At 41.9% G+C, this 17,339-nt stretch overlaps 1 protein-coding gene across 1 annotated transcript; it reads left to right on the forward strand.

Moving 5' to 3' along the window:
- Window positions 1–972: 972 nt before the first annotated feature.
- Window positions 973–4,479, forward strand: LOC150037255 (uncharacterized). The gene is made up of 6 exons (XM_090311943.1): window positions 973–1,168; window positions 1,519–1,657; window positions 1,780–2,152; window positions 3,138–3,293; window positions 3,532–3,711; window positions 4,006–4,479. The coding sequence occupies exons 1-6, from the start codon at window positions 973–975 to the stop codon at window positions 4,477–4,479; spliced, it is 1,518 nt and encodes a 505-aa protein (XP_090168069.1).
- Window positions 4,480–17,339: the final 12,860 nt, after the last annotated feature.

Raw genomic sequence — 17,339 nt, forward strand, 5'->3', positions numbered from 1 at the left:
TGCGCGTCAGATTTGTTAGCCATCGATAGTGAAGCTCAGCGCGTGTCAGTTTTTTCGTCGATAGCCGAATCCCAGCACCCGTCAGATCGTTCACCTTGTTCGATCGCACACCAGGACAGTGCCATTGTTGCCAATTCGTGGTTGGTTCTGCCTGATTCTTCTGTTTGGGGGTAAGTTTTGGTTCCCTTTTGGCAGCCCACTGTCTTTTGAGATTCTTGGGCCTAAGCTAACCTTCACCCACTAAGATTGTCGTCCTCACAAATTTCAGTAGAATATACGACCATGGCTGCAACTATTGGGAACGTCGTCACGCAGGCCGTGGTGGGACAGCTGAAGGGCATGGTGGTCGAGCAGATAGCCCAGCATGTATAGTCACAGCAAGTGTCATCTTCATCAGTCCTGTTACCACCAGTTCAGAATCAAGATAGGGCCACGAGTCGGACCGTGGCAGGCTCTTCTTTGGAAGCTAGATACCTGCGAGATTTCAAGAAGTATGATCCTCCGACGTTTAACGGGACTTTAAAAGACCCTACAAATGCAGAATTGTGGTTGTCCACTGTTGAGGGAATTTTTCAGTACATGAGGTGTCTAGAGGAGCAGAAGCTGCAATGTGCCACTTTTGTTCTCATCGACAATGCTAAGCGCTGGTGGCGCTCGGCTGAGAGAAAGATAGAAGCCGGTGGAGGCATGGTCACATGGGATTAGTTCAAGGAACGGATTTACGAGAAGTACTTCTCTGCTCATGTGAGGCTTAACAAGCAGGCTGAGTTCATGAAGTTGAAGTAGGGGACCATGACAGTAGAAGAGTATGAAGAGGAGTTTGACAAATTGTCTTGCTTCGCCCCTGATCTAGTGTCTATCGAAGCAAAGAGGGTTGAAAGGTTTATGTAAGGACTTCGAGACGGGGTGCGAGGCATTGTGCAAACCCTAGAGCCTCCCACCTACGCCACAGCCTTCTGAGCGGCAGCATGCATGGGTTATCCTTTAGGGATAGAGTTTCTGAAGTCCCTGACGGAGGAACCGGCCCCCGGCCAAAAGAAGAAAGTTGAGCAGAAAGCTCCGGGACCTCCGCAGAAGGTCCAGAGTACAAGCAAGTCAGTAGGGCATGCCCAACGAAAGACTATTACTTCAGGAGGAGTTTGGAGGGAAAGGCCAGTGTGCAAGTCATGTGGGAAGCGTCATTGAGGACGCTGTCTAATTGACATAGGGACTTGTTTCAGATGTAAGCAGATAGAGCATACAGCAGACCAATGCCCTAGTAGTGGTTCTAGAAGTGCGGCGGGTTAGCCCCCGAGTTTGCATCAGGGTAGTTCAAACCGATAGCAGTAGCAGGGTTGGGTCTATGCAACCAGTCGTCGGGAAGCTGAGCACTCGAGAATAGTGGTGACAGGTATGCTTCCAATCTTGGGGCACTATGCCTTGACATTGTTTGACACTGACTCATCCACTCTTTCATTTCTTCGTTGTTCGTAATGCATGCCATATTAGTTTTAGAACCTTTGGGTTATGTTTTATCAGTGTCTACACCGTCAAGAGAAATTATGATAGCAAGTGAAAAGATAAAAGCATGTCAGTTAGAAATAGAAAACTGTACCCTTGATGTGACTCTGATAGTATTAGACATGCGTGATTTGGATGTAATTCTGGGCATGGATTGGTTGGCTGCCAACCATGCTAGTATAGACTGTTCTCATAAGAAGGTGAATTTTAACCCCCCTAGAGAAGCCAGCTTTAAGTTCAAAGGGGCCGGGATAGTAGTTTTGCCCAAGTTGATTTCAGGATTAAGGCCAAGAGATTAATTAACCAAGGTGTCTGGAGTATCTTGGCTAGCATAGTTGACACAAGAGAAACCGAGGTTGCACTAACCTCTGAACTAGTTGTGAGAGATTATCCCGATGTATTTTCGAAAGAACTTTTAGGATTGCCTCCACCAAGGGAGATTAATTTTTCGATCGAATTGAAGCCATGCACTATTCCTATATCCAAAGCGCCGTACAGAATGGCTCTGGAAGAATTGAAAGAATTGAAGGTTAAATTGCAGGAACTGCTTGATAAAGAGTTTATACGACCCAGTGTTTCTCCGTGGGGTGTACCAGTGTTGTTTGTGAAGAAAAAGGATGGGTCGTTACGTTTATTCATAGACTACAGTCAGGTTACCATCAGTTGAGGATCAGGGATAGCGATATCCCGAATACTGCATTCCGATCCAGATATGGGCATTATAAGTTCATTGTAATGTCTTTTGGTCTGACCAATGCTCCAGCAGTATTCATGGATTTGATGAACCGGGTGTTTAAGGACTTCTTAGGCGCCTTTGTAATCATTTTTATTGATGACATATTGGTGTACTCCAAGACAGAGGCGAAACACGAGGAACATCTTAGGACGGTCCTAGGAACACTGAGGGAAAACAATCTGTATGCAAAGTTTTCTAAGTGCGAGTTCTAGCTACGAAAGGTGTCCTTCCTTGGGCACGTGGTGTCGAAGGACGAGGTTTCAGTGGAACCAGCTAAGATTGAGGCCGTTATAAATTGGCCCTGCCTATAACGATCAGTGAGGTGCATAGCTTCCTAGGATTGGCTGGATACTATCGTAGGTTTGTAGAGAATTTCTCTAGCATGGCCACACCGTTGACTCAGCTAACCAGAAAGGGAGCTTCGATTGTTTGGAGTAAAGCTTGTGAGGATAGTTTTCAGGACCTCAAGCAGAGGTTGGTTTCAGCCCTGGTTTTCAATGTACCAGACGGCTCCGGGAACTTCGTGATCTAAAGTGATGCTTCTAAGAAGGGTTTGGGTTGCGTGCTTATGCAACATGGTAGGGTGGTTGCCTATGCCTCCCGTCAGTTGAAAAAACACGAGCACAACTATCCTACCCACGACTTGGAATTGACAACGGTAGTGTTTGCCCTGAAGATCTGGAGGCACTACTTGTATGGGGAAAAGATCCAAGTTTTTACTGACCACAAGAGTCTGAAATACTTCTTCATCCAGAAAGAGTTAAACATGAGGCAACGCAGGTGGCTCGAGTTAGTAAAGGATTACGTCTGTGAGATCTTCTACCACCCAGGTAAGGCGAATGTGTTAGCCGATGCTCTCAGTCGAAAGGTAGCTTATTAGGCCGCCTTGATCACTAAGCAGGTTCAGTTATATGAAGACCTGGAACGAGCAGAGATTGCGGTGGCAGTGGGGGAAGTCACTTCGCAGCTAGCCCAGTTGACAGTGCAACCAACCTTGAGGCAGAGGATTATTGATGCACAGCAGGGTGATCCTGACTTGGTTCAGAAGTGTTGTCAGGTAGGGTCGGGTCAAATTTTCTATGTCAGTGAACAAGGGTCTTTTGTATTAAGGACGGTTGTGCGTCCCAGCAGATGATGGTCTGTATGGGGAATTGTTGGCAAAAGCTCATAACTTTCCATTTTCGATGCACCTAGGTAGTACCAAAATGTACCATAATATGAAGCGGTATTACTAGTGGCCCAATATGAAATGGGAGATAGCTGACTATGTCAGTAGATGTTTCGTCTGTTAGCAGGTGAAGGCCCCGAGGGATAAGATAGCGGGCTTACTTCAACCATTGGATGTGCCAGAATGGAAAGAGCGTGGCTATGAATTTTATTACGGGGTTGCCCAGGATAGAGAAGGGTTTCTCGATGATTTGGGTTGTGATAGACAGACTCATCAAGGTGGCACATTTTATTCCTGGAAAGCCCACGTACGCGGTGAGTAAGTGGGCTCAATTATATATGAATGAGATAGTAAGGTTGCATGGTGTGCCAGTGTCAATTGTGTCCGACAGGGACTCTCGTGTTACCTCTAGTTTTTGGAAGAGCCTCCAGGCAACTTTAGGATCGTGGTTGAACTTCAGTACAGCGTTTCACCCCCAAACTGATGGGCCAAAAGAACGTCTAAATCAGCTGTTGGAGGACATGTTGCGCACTTGTGCGTTGGAATTCTCGAGGGGTTGAGACTCCCACTTACATTTGACAGAGTTTTCTTATAATAATAGCTATCAGGCTACATTGGCATGTCTTCGTTTGAAGCTCTTTATAGTAGAGGTTGTAGGTCTGCTGTTTGCTGGGGTGAGACTGGGGAGAGGAAACTGGTGGGAACTGAGTTAGTGGAGTTGATAAATGAAACCATGCAGCAGATCAGGGCTAGAATGCTAGCAGCACAAAGTAGACCGAAAAGTTATGCGGATGTTAGGCGTAAAGATCTGGAGTTCGAAGCAGGTGACAAAGTGTTCCTGAAAGTGGCGCCAATGAAGGGTGTCCTGAGATTCGGGAAGAAAGGTAAGCTAAGTCCGCGTTTTGTAGGGCCATTCGAGATTTTGGAGTGGGTCGACTCTGTGGCTTACCGTTTGGCCTTGCCACTGTCTCTCTCCGCAGTCCATAATGTATTTCATGTCTCCATGCCGAGGAAGTATTTAATGGACCCGTCTCATGTGGTGGACTTTGAGCCCTTGCAGCTGAATGAAACTTGAGTTACGAGGAGAAGCCTGCACAAGTTGTGGCCAGGGAGGTGAAAATTTTGCGCAGTAAGAATGTGCCACTGGTGAAGGTTCTGTGGCAGAACCTTCAGTTTGAGGAAGCAACTTGAGAATGAGAGGATGAGATGAGGGCACTGCATCCAGAGCTCTTCTAGGATTAGAACTTTCCAGGACGAAAATTTATTAAGGGGGGAAGAGTGTGACGCCCCAAAGTTTTGTTTAAAAAAAATAAAAAAGAGAAAGAAGAAAAACAAAAGTTAGTGGTTAATTTAGGAAAAGAAAAGGGAATTAGGGTTATAAAAGGTGTTTTGGGGGAGACCTTGGGTTGCGTGCCAGAGAAACAAAAAAGGAAAAAAGAAATTATTTTTTCTTCTTCTTCCTTTTTTCTAGAATCGCAAACCCCCCCTATTCACTAAAATTTATAATGTTCTTTAAAGCATATAGACAATGATGAACATGAATCATACAAGCTCATGTCTCTGGCAATGACGCCATAAACTTGTTGACTAAAATTTATAATGTTCTTTAAAGAATATGGACAATGATGAATATGAATCAAACAAGCTCATGTCCCCGGCAACGGCACCATAAACTTGTTGACTATTGGTTTTGATTATCTTTATTTATTAATTATTATGCACTGTGATGAAAGATATTATGCTACAAGCTCATGTTGCCATAAACTTGTGAGGATAAAAATGGAATGTTATCTATCTATTGCACTGATGAATGAATGAATGATGCGCTGTATGCGCTCAAGTGCTTGCGATAAAGACATTTTATGCGATACTATGTTCTAAATGTATGAGTTGATCGTGATATGCTCGTAGTATGCGATGAAGTAGTGCGTGTCACAAGTTTCCTTGCGTTGAAACCAAGTATAATTCCAATGCAAGTTTCTCAAAATGATCCGAGGGGGGATTGTTGTCGTTAAATGCGATACTAATGTGATACATGCGACCGGTTATAATAATGAATAAAGAATTTTGGTTTATACAGAAATATAAATTACGCTGAAAGTAAAAATACGTTGATAAAGTAAATCCCTAAACTACTATGATACAGGGGGCCGAGGACTGGCTGTGAAGTTGTACAAAAGAATCTATGGATGCGATGACAAGTCTTATGAATGAGGCAGAAAGAGAATGAGTAAAAAGTAAAAACATCGCAAGTTCGTCAATCGCGTTAAGGACGCAACTAAGGTTCCGCTTTCCCTTCGCGTACACCTTTCAGTGATCGGTCGCATTCCCATACAAAGATGAACGTGATGAACGCAAGGTTGTTTCCATCTCTGGAAATACTTCTCGTTTTAGTTAACGCATTCTTCCAACCTTCTCTTGATAAGTGGATTAACATCTTTACTTCTGCTCTCACAGGTGAAGATGCCGTCGAGCATGCTTTAGCTAAACTTAATTGATTCCTTGACACAGATTGACTCACTCACTTAATTATCGCTGTTTACCCCAAGGATTAAGAACACATCATGGAGAAAATGGATGATAAATGTATGGAAAGAGACAGAGAGATGATAACATTTAATTCTAAAATTAAGTGTTTGATACATGTTTGTGAATGAGGGATTAGAGAAGATGAACATAGAAGATGAATTAGAGAATAGAAACAAATATGGAAAAAGTGTCAACGTCTTAACACAGATCCCGATCGGAGACTTGTGCTTACCGGCGTATGAATGTGGTGGAGAGGAAAGCTTCCCTCTCAGGCTTGCTTTCCTAGTAGAATTGACCTTTTTCACAGAGCTTTAGTTTCGAGAATCGGAAGAATTCCTTACTCGGAGACTCACCTTTCAGCCTTGTCTCGTAGTTCTCCCGGATTTACTCTGTCAAGTCTCTTCATACCAGCCTCTCTCCCCAGTATATCTTTCAACGAATTTGAGGAAGCTATTTATAGACAAGACCTTGGCTCTTTGAATTTGTGGTCCCTACTATATAATTATGGTAATTCCTTCCATGACGTAATGGAAAATTCCTCTCTGCTCTACGATCAATTCATCAAAATTGCACAACAAAAAGCTGTACACTTGTCAGAATCGTCTGCGAATGTGTTGCTCTTCACATTTTCGATCGATCGCCGCATGCAGTGTTGTTTTTTATTACCGCATGCGATTGAAATGCGTTGATCGCTAAAGCTCATGATCGATCGTCGCATGTGCCGTCATTGCGTTGATCATTTCTTCGTTCTTGATCGATTGACGCATGCGATGTAGGTGCATTGTACATTTTTTCTTCGAGCCATTAACGCATGCGGTGTCCTATTTCCTGCAAAACAGAGACTGAAACATTCTATTTCGCCATCGCAATGGTGTTAGTGGATGCGTTTACGAAATTTCATAATTTTCGTATTTCTCAGACAATTCTTATACTATCGATGCAACTTTCCTTTTTTTTTTTTTGCCGCAATATCTAAATAAAACAGCACAAATAACTTGTATTTCTACAAGTTATCACATACCCAAATTTAGATATATGCTTGTCCTCAAGCATATCTTCAACTAAGGAAATTTCGCTCAATTTCTATCCTAATTTTGTGTTGATTGGTTGCTCCGAATGCTCCACCTCTACAACATTACTTAACAACGCAATTTTCTTCTATCCTTTAACAATTCATCAACATGCTCTACTTTATTCTTTTATACAACAAAGCTCTACCCCAAAATTCCCTTCTTGTTTTGAGAAGAATATTTACCTCTTTTTGTAAAAACAACTAGGTGCATCTTTATGCGGTGGTCTGATTTACGTCATTTTATTAGAGACTGTTGATCATGGTTACACCCTTCATTTTGGCTTGCTCCCACGGGTGTCATGCCAGCATCCAACTACGGTTGTGTACCAATCTCAACTTCAACTCTTGATCTCAGCCAAGTTTTACTTTTGCTGGTCAGAGGAGTTGTCTCTTATATTCTTATTTTCTCTTTTTTTTTTTTCTTTTCATATTGGGTCGATCTTGGAAACCTACATTCATTTTGACTTGCTCACATGGGTGACATGCAAACATCCAGCTACGAGCAGGTTCCTTTCATGACTTCACTCTTATCAGGTTGGGATTTTCCCTTACGCTGACATTGGAGTATTTATGAATTTTTTCTTTTTATTATTTATTTATTTATTAATTTATTTTTGTTGATATAATGACTGCATTTTCTTGATAATGACCGCATCTGCTTGATCGCATCTGCTCGGACCTTCCCCACCCCCAAATTTATAGATGCGCAAAATCCTCATTGCGTTGTTTTGGACAGAAAAGACAAAACACTTAGTCAAAATTTTGAAAAGAAGGTTTGAGCAGAGTCTTGAAATAGAAAAGGTAAAGCAGTGCTATTGCTATGAATTATCTAAGTATTAGTCAGAAAGTGCAAAGTGTAAAAAATGTTGCTAAGGGTATGCATACTACTCATCATAGCAGCGCAATTAATAACGCAAAATAAAAGACAAGGAATATCGCAGTAATTGACAAAGGATGATAAGTAAAAAGGCTAACGCATATGGAAAGAATAGTTACTCAGTTGTATTAAAATTAACTAAGTATACGAAGAATTACAATCATCGCAACACAAAATTTAAGCATGTACAAAAAATCAAGGTGTAGCTCCTATACATAAAAAAATAATAATGAATGAAATAAAAGAATGACCGCAACGAAAAATTGTAGATATATTGAGAAGGTGGCACACCCCCAAATTTAGAGTTGCGGCGGGGGCTCTGGAGGAGGATTTTGCGGAGGAACTCGAGGAACTTCTTCAAAATGCAGAAGTTATTGTAAATGCGGAGGCTCCATGGGACCATGTAAATATACTGTTAAAAAGTTAAAGTATTCATGGTTGCGCTCCGCCATTTGTCTCTGGTTCAGATAGATCGTGAAAATATTGCATTGAATATTGATCAACACCTATCGCGTCATCGCAATACTGCGTTGCACCTCTGCGTGGCTCTCTTGTAACTCTATTATTCTTTGGCAGAAGAAATCTTATTGATGAGAGAGAAGAGAACATAACTTTGCTAGGTCAGCAGCAAGGGTTATGGTGGTGGGATACGCCTGCGATGTTTCACCATCAACAGTTTGAGGTTGAGCGGAAGTGCCTTCACCCAAACCGTGTGGGTCGTCAACATGCATCGATGAAGGAGAAAAATGTGGTGGAGATGGATGGGGGGAAGATGCTGCTAGGGATGCGTTGGTTGAGTCTGGGGCGATTAGAAGAATTCTAAAGTGTTCCGGGAGTGGGGAAAGGGGTTCTATAGATGGGCTTGAAGAGCGAATAACTAAAGGTAAGGGGTCCAAGGGTATTTGGTCTTCCGTTGATTGCTCTTGGACTTTTCCCTCGCCTTTGTCATCTTTGCACTGCTTCTTTAGCTTTGGCTGTTGCGGCGCATTTAAATTGATAAGGGGCCGTTTAAGTGGAAGCTCGGGGCAGTGAGGAGAGTCCTTGAGAAGCATTCTCAAGATCTTTGTGTTGATGAGACCATGAACTTCTAGCATTGGCTCCTCTTCAATACCTACACCCACAGAGAGGCATAAGCTCGAAATTGTCCAAGGAAAGAAATACTGGCCTCTCACACGCTCTACAAAACCTCGAATTTGCTTTGCAATCAATTGACCTACATCAATTTGAATACCGCGCGCTATGCAATATGCGGCCATTACTCGATCCCTTGAAATTGTTTTGTCATGCGATGTGGGGATGAGTCGCTTTTTCACTAAGTAAACCCAAAGACGCGCTTCTGGAAGCAGTTTGTTGGAAGTAAGGGTCTTAATGCCTTTCAAAGATACCGACCATGGAGGGCCTGGTTACGTTAATGTTCTCAGCACATCCTCCATTTGTTCTTCTTCGAGAACATTAATAATTTGGTTATCCGGCGCATCCGGGATGTCCTTCATCTTATATAAGTCGTTGATGTCCCTTGCACTAAATGGCACTGTACACCCTTTCATGATCACCGCATCTTTGGTGCCATGGAGCCGTCCATTATAAAAAGCTCTCACTACCACTGGAATTATGATGGATGGGTACTGGTAGAATGTCTCCCTCCCATGCTCTAGCACAACACTTGTAATTAAATCAGGCAGTGGCATTGACGCAGGAAAGAATCCCATCTCCATCATCATGTCATCATTTTCCTTTTTTATTGATGGATGTCTTTTGGTCAATGCAGGATCACTGCTTCCAACTTTTGCTTTGCCCTTATCTTGAGCCAATGCAAGGTGGGACTTTTGTCTTTGTTTGCGTTCCTGTTCCTTGCGCTGATCTTCTTCTTCCCTTTTCCACTCCACAACTTCTTTTCTTTTAGTCTCTCTAATGCGCTGCACATTTGCTTTACGTCGTTTCTCTTTCTCTTCCTTCTTCTTCTTTTCTTCCTCTTCCTCTTCTTATTTTCTCATTTCTTTTTCAAATTGCTCCGAGGCCAGCAATATGCGTTGCTCATCCTCGAGCATTTTTCTTTCTTCTTCTGTCGAAATTGTGTTATTACGGCACACCTTCTCATCGTGGAGTTTTCTTTTCAAATTGCCTGCTACGATGATTTGCTGTGCTCGTAACATATTTTCTTGTTTTTCCTCTTCTTCTCTTTTTCTCCTTTCCTTCTCTTCTGCTAGAGTTTTCCAAAATTGTGGGTCGCTTATTGACCTTTGCAGCGCACATTCTCCTTCGCATTAGAGGGGTGATGTCTGGATCCTCTCGGTCTTCAGTTGCAACCGTCCTGATATGTGTTAACGCCTCTTGAGGTTGCGCTGATTCTTTTTCTTGCGGTGACACCCCCTCTTCCACCTTTACGGTGGTAGATTCTCCGTCGACATTCGGGCTTTCAACCCTCTTCCTCTTTTCTTCCTTCTTCAGGCGCTTCTCTACTCCTCTGCGCTCCCTCTTCTCACTCGACTTCTTTTCTCTCTTCTCCTTCTTTGGCCGGGCCTCTTCATTTCCTTCTGCCCGTTTGCCTTTGCTTTTTCTTTTCTTCTTCCCTTCAACCATCTCAGGCTGCTTCTTCACTTCCACCTCCTCAAAGCGACCTTGATGGGTCCCATATAGGATTTTTTTTGAACAGTTTCCTTAGGATCTACAACGGCCAGGGCGCTTCTTCGCGAAGCTTCTGCCATCTTCTCCTCCGAAGGCAAAGGCTGATTAACAACTCCCGCTTCGAGTAGCCCTCCCTCTTTCTCCATGTTGCTTAGGATGCTCCCAAACACTTCTTTGTCATCTCTTCTTTTCTTCTCACTTTCTGATGACAGCGCTGGGAGTGGGGCACTCTCCGTGCTTGGTCCCTCTCGGATTTGGAGTGGTTTGGCTACAAAAGGTTTTTGCCGAGGTTTTCTAGCGATTCTTTGGATAGGCTTTAGTTAGGTGATGAGGCGGTGGCTTGCTGCGAGGAATGCCGCCTCCCTTGCGGTGACTTGGGTTGGGGAAGGTGATGTAAGTGGGGAAGATGAATGTGAGGATTGCTCGGCCATGGTTTTGGTGAGTGAAAGAGTTGGAAAATTTTCTTTGGGACTTAGGAAGAAATTTCGAAGGTTTGGTAAGCAGAGGATTTGCTTAGGGTTCTTTTCGCTTGAGATTCAAATACACTTCCTCAGATGAAGGAGGAGGGAATTTATAGGTTGGGCCTTATGGGCCCAACGCAAATTCTGCGTGGCAGGCTTCGAGATACTCAAAAAGCATGCCCGCCGCACTCCTCGCATTTATAAATTAGCAGAAAAGGACGTCCTTTCATCTGCTAAGTCATAATTTCCTTGGAAGCCTAAGAGATTGGACTACTCTCTCGCAAGGTTAAAAATTAACGCAATGCATCAGTTACCGTAAATGCATATTTGCGGAGAACAAGCAACAACACATGCATTAGCGCAATACACCCCTTAACTCAGTGCATTTTTGGAGGACGAGCGCACGGTATTTCTACTGGTGCAACACTACCTCGACATAGTGCGTTTTCGCTAAGGACGGGCGCAGAATACATACACGCACAACACACCCCTCAGCGCAATGCATTTATGTAAGATGGACACAAAGTGTATCTTATCAGCGTAAGATGCACCCGTCATCGCAATGCATACCAGATGTTTAAAGTTTATTATTATTATTATTATTTATTTTTTTCATATTTTTAAATCATCAACAACGCAAGTCGATAAGACTTTACGATGTTCATTTTCTTTTTAATCAGTCATTCACAGAGATTTAAGAACAACACAAACTATAGCAGAAAAGTAAGTAAATTGAACAAGGCATGGAATTAACTAACAAAAAAAATAAACTAAATTGAATAACACAATTCTAAAGAAGTAAAATAATTTATGAAAGCAGTAAAGAAAGTATTAAAGAAAATGATAAGGAAAGCAGTAAAGAAAGTGGTAATAAAGTGAGAAAGATAGATGTAGGGATGCTGATTGAAAGAGGTTCTTCAGAGTTACCACAATAGCATCCCCGCAAGCAGTCAATCCTGCTTGCCTAAGTCGATGGTTTCCATGTGTTGATTTCATTTGGCTCTAGTGACTGAGCCCACCTCTTTGCCTCATCCTGCAGTATATACGGGAATAGATACAACCTAATTCCTTCGGGAGTCACACTAGGTATGGAGAATGTGTTGCACATTTCTACGAAGCTGGTCAAATGAGCATGCGGGTTTTCTCCTTGTAGACCTCCGAATTGTCCCGCATTTTGGATCATTTGAAGCATGACCAGCTTTATCTCAAACCTTGCATTCTCCCCAACCGTGGGTCTTGAAATTCCGTGCGAGAAGTTATAAAGATTCGGCGTCGCATAGTTCCTCATAGGGATGTTGAGGTTGGCAGCAAGAAAAACAGGGTCTTGCGCTGGCCAATTTACCCCTTGATTCCCATCGGGCCTCTCATTATTATTTTCCATGTTTCTTCTTCGCGTAATTTGGTTATGATGTACTCTTGCGCGAAAAATACACCTGATCTCTGGGTCAGCTTAGAATTTCTAGATCAGTTCCAGTACTCATAAACCGTCAGCCTGCTCTTCGCGATAAACCGATAGTACAACTTAGAGATCTGTCCTGCAAAATACCACAAAACCATTCAACACTAACTGTTACCAATCCCTGGCAACGATAATAATGATGAATAATAATACTGTTGATTAAAATCCCCGGCAACGACGCCACTTGATGACTAAAATTTATAATGTTCTTTAAAGCATATAGACAATGATGAATATGAATCATACAAGCTCATGTCCCCGGCAACGGCACCATAAACTTGATGACTAAAAGTTATAGTAATGTTCTTTAAAGCATATGGACAATGATGAATATGAATCATACAAGCTCATGTCCCTGACAACGACGCCATAAACTTGTTGACTATTGGGTTTGTTTATCTTTATTTATTAATTATTATGCATTATGATGATAGATATTATGCTACAAGCTCATGTTGCCATAAACTGGTGAGGACAAAAATGGAATGTTATCTATCTATTGCACTGATGAATGAATGAATGATGAGCTGTATGCGCTCAAGTGCTTGCGATAAAGACATTTTATGTGATACTACGTTCTAAATGTATGCGTTGATAGTGATATACTCGTAGTATGCAATGAAGTAGTGCATGTATCAAGTTTCCTTGCGTTGAAACCAAGTATAATTCCAATGCAAGTTTCTCAGAATGATTTGAGGTCGAACACGGGGATTGTTATCGTTAAATGCGATACTAATGTGATACATGCGACCGGTTATAATAATGAATAAAGAATTTTGGTTTGTACAGAAATATAAATTGTACTGAAAGTAAAAATGCATTGATAAAAGAAAATTCCTAAACTACTATGATACAAGGGTCGAGGACTGGCTATGAAGTTGTACAAAAGAATCTATGAATGCGATCACAAGTCTTATGAATGAGGCAGAAAGAGAATGAGTAAAAAGTATAAACATCGCAAGTTCGTCAATCGCGTTAATGACGCAACTAAGGTTCCGTTTTCCCTTGGCGTACATCTTTCAGTGATCGGCCGCGTTCCCATACGTCTATGGTGAAACAGAGATGAACATGATGAATGCAAGGTTGTTTCCATCTCTGGAAATACTTCTCGCTTTAGTTAACGCATTCTTCCAACTTTCTCTCGATAGGTGGAATAACATCTTCACTTCTGCTCTCACAGGTGAAGATGCCGTCGAACATGCTTTAGCTAAACTTAATTGATTCCTTAACACAAATTGACTCACTCACTTAATTCTCGCTGTTTACCCCGAGGATTAAGAACACATCATGGAGAAAATGGATGATAAATGTATGGAAAGAGACAGAGAGATGATAATGATGACGATGATAACATTTAATTCTAAAACTAAGCGTTTGATACATATTTGTAAATGAGGGATTAGAGAAGATGGACACAGAAGATGAATTAGAGAATAGAAACAAATACGGAAAGAGTGTCAACGTCTTGACACAGATCCTGATCGAAGACTTGTGCTTACCGATGTATGAATGTGGTGGAGAGGAAAGCTTCTCTCTCAAGCTTGCTTTTCCAGTAGAATTGACCTTTTGCATAGAGCTTCAGCTTGGGAAATCGGAAGAATTCCTTACTCGGAGACTCACCTTTCAGCCTTGTCTTGTAGTTCTCCCGAATTTTCTCTGTAAAGTCTCTTCAAACCAGCCTCTCTCCCCCAGTATATCCTTCAGCAAATTTGTGGAAGCTATTTATAGACAAGACCTTGGCTCTTTGAATTTGTGGCCCCCACTGTACAATTATGGTAATTCCTGCCATGGCGTAATGGGAAATTCCTCTCTGATCCACGATCAATCCATCAAAATTGCACAACAAAAAGCTGTACACTTGTCAGAATCGTCTGCGAATGCATTGCTCTTCACATCTTCGATCGATCGCTGCATGCGGTGTGGTTTTTTATTACCGCATGCAGTTGAAATACGTTGATCGCTAAAGCTCATGATCGATTGTCGCATGTGTCGTCATTGCATTGATCATTTCTTTGTTCTTGATCGATCGGTGCATACGATGTAGATGTGTTGTATATTTTATCTTCTTGCCATTAACGCATGCGATGACTTATTTCCTGTAAAACAGAGACCGAAACATTCTATTTCGCCATCGCAATGGTGTTAGTGGATGCGTTTACGACATTTCATAATTTTCATATTTCTCAGCCAATTCTTATACTATCGACGTAACTTTCCTCTCTTTTTGCCACAATATCTAAATAAAACAGCACAAATAACTTGTATTTCTACGAGTTATCACCCCCCTCCCCCCCACTGTGCATTCGCCGTCGGAAGCCATCTCCCTGTCCGTCGAACTGAGCCGTTCAGCGGTGAGCCGATCCCGAAGCTTCGCCCGTCGCTGCCTTCTTGTGCCACAGCCCAACGCATTTCGACCTTGAGTCTCCAGTCGCTCGACCGTGAGTCTCCGCCGCGTCGAGTTCTTCTTTCGCCTTTGTTCGTCCGTCACGCGTCAGACCGTCGATAGCCGAAGCCCAGCGCACGTCAGGTTTGTTAGCCGTCGATATCAAAGCCCAGCGCGCGTCAATTTTTCCGTCGATAGCCGAAGCCCAGCGTGCGTCAGACCGCTCATCTTATTCGATTGCACACCAGGACAGTGCCGGTTGTTGCTGATTCGTGGTTGGTTCCGCCTGATTCTTTTGTTTGGGGTAAGTTTTGGTTCCCTTTTGGCAGCCCACTGTCTTTTGAGATTCTTGGGCCTAAGCTAACCTTCACCCATAGAATTTATGATTGGTTTCAGGAACGTGTGGCCGCGAAGGGAGTTTTCGAGCAGAGAAAGGTTTCGTTTTGGGACAGTTCGTTATCCTGAGGTAAGTGCTTTACTGCTGGTTGCCCTAAGATTTTGATAAGCCTGCTGAAAATTTTTATGTCATTTATGAGTAAATTGTGATGGAATTTGATATGGGTAATTGTAGTTGTCATATAGGAATACTGTGGTAAAGTTGGATGTAAGAGTAGACTAGCATACTGTGATAAGGTTTGATGCATGAGTAGGTTGGGGATAGGGTGCTAATGTTGATGTATGAACAGACTGTGATAAGGCTTGATGTATGAGTAAACTGTGATAAAGTTGATGTATGTGTAGCGGTGTTAAAGTTTGATGCTGATTCAAGACCTTGATTGCATGATTATGTCTGAGATTTTAATGACTGTTAGTTCCAGAATTCTTGATTGTATGCTTATGTCCATATGAGATTTCAGTAGCTGTTAGTATTACCATTGGGCTATGCACATCGCATGTGTGAGCCTCCAGGCCATACTCTATGCTTATGTACGGTGTCCTTTTTGGGATCACCACTAGTGTTTATGCCTGTGACCTTTGTGTCATTATTTATGAAAGCGTGCCTTCGGGTTTGCCCCTTATGCCTATGCCTATGATGTTCTTATGCATTTTGGTCCAATGGAAAGACTAACAGATCACTGAGTGGGCCCAGTAGTGGGCTGCTTATTGAGTATATTTTTATACTCACCCTTTTCTTTCCCTATTTTTTAGGTAAGGGTAATGATAGACTGGCGCCTGACAAGAGAGATCCATGACCTGGCCATTAAGATGATTTAATGCTTCTGCACTTAGTATCATGTTTTGAAATCTGGTTTAGGAGTTAGGCGTTTTACACTCTCATGCAAAATTTATTAATTTTATTATTCGACTATTTAATTGTCCTCATTTAAAGTTGGGTTTAGGGGTACCCCGAATGGCAAATTTTTATTTTATTTTATTTTATTTTATTTTTGTTTTAGTTTATTTATTTTTATTTAATTATGCTTTCTTATCTTTGCTCATTTGAGCATTATTAAATAACATTTGGCTCTTTTATTTAATGGTTTAAAAGAAAATGTACGGTTGAGCCTATGCATGCATGAAGTAGCGTCCTAGTATTAAGTAGGAAACTAGGTCGTTACAGTTGGTATCAGAGCCTAAGTTTTAGGTTCTATAGACTGACTTACATCGTGATTCTAATATGTTCCTTATGGCCACAAATGGATCTTTCGTTATCGCCAGATATGTTATGTTTTTAAAAATCTTTAGTAATTTATATATATACTATATATAATATATATACAAGTATATATATATATAATATATAATAAGTATATATATGAAATCCTACTTGTTGTGCAGTCGTTTGATGATTACCCTGCTAGCATGTATTAAAGTGTTGCGTGCGGTCACCAGGTATGGCGCCATGAACTAGAGGAAGGGGCAGTCGAGGCAGTAAAGTAGTTGGGGAGCGGGACCCCAACCTGCAAGAACCCGAGGTGCAGAACCCACCACCTCGTGACCCCTCTGGGTCAACTTGGCAGAGGGTTAGACCAAGAAACGGGCCTCAAGCTTCGACTTTGCCCCCACCAGAACTATCGTCCTCACAAATTCCAGTAGAATATACGGCTATGGCTATAACTATTGGGAACATCATCACGCAGGTCGTGGTGGGACAGATGAGGGGCATTGTGGCCGAGCAGATAGCCTAGCACGTACAGTCACAGCAGGTGCCATCCTCATCAGTCCCGTTACCACCAGTTCAGAATCAAGATAGGCCACGAGTCGGTGACAAAATAACACACACACACATATATACTTGAAAGTTGATTATTACTTGATATACACTATTTTTATATTATTAATATTATTAAAGTGGCTTTGATATCTGATATACTGATATGATTTCAGATAATCATTTTCTGTGTTTGGTTTACTCTAAAATATTAAAAGATTTGATTTCATTTAAGATTTTAAACCGTTTTTTTTTTCTTTTAAAACAATCAGATTTGGATTTTTTTTAAATAATATTTTTTAATAAATAATGACAAAATTAGGGTTGGAGGGAAAGTATTCCAAAAAATAGGTTTTTAAATCGTGTACCGGGTACAC

The sequence above is a fragment of the Benincasa hispida genome, chromosome 3 (genome assembly GCF_027475165.1).
Source record: "Benincasa hispida cultivar pf3 chromosome 3, pf3_genome.v1.1, whole genome shotgun sequence".
Classification (NCBI taxonomy): Eukaryota; Viridiplantae; Streptophyta; class Magnoliopsida; order Cucurbitales; family Cucurbitaceae; genus Benincasa; species Benincasa hispida.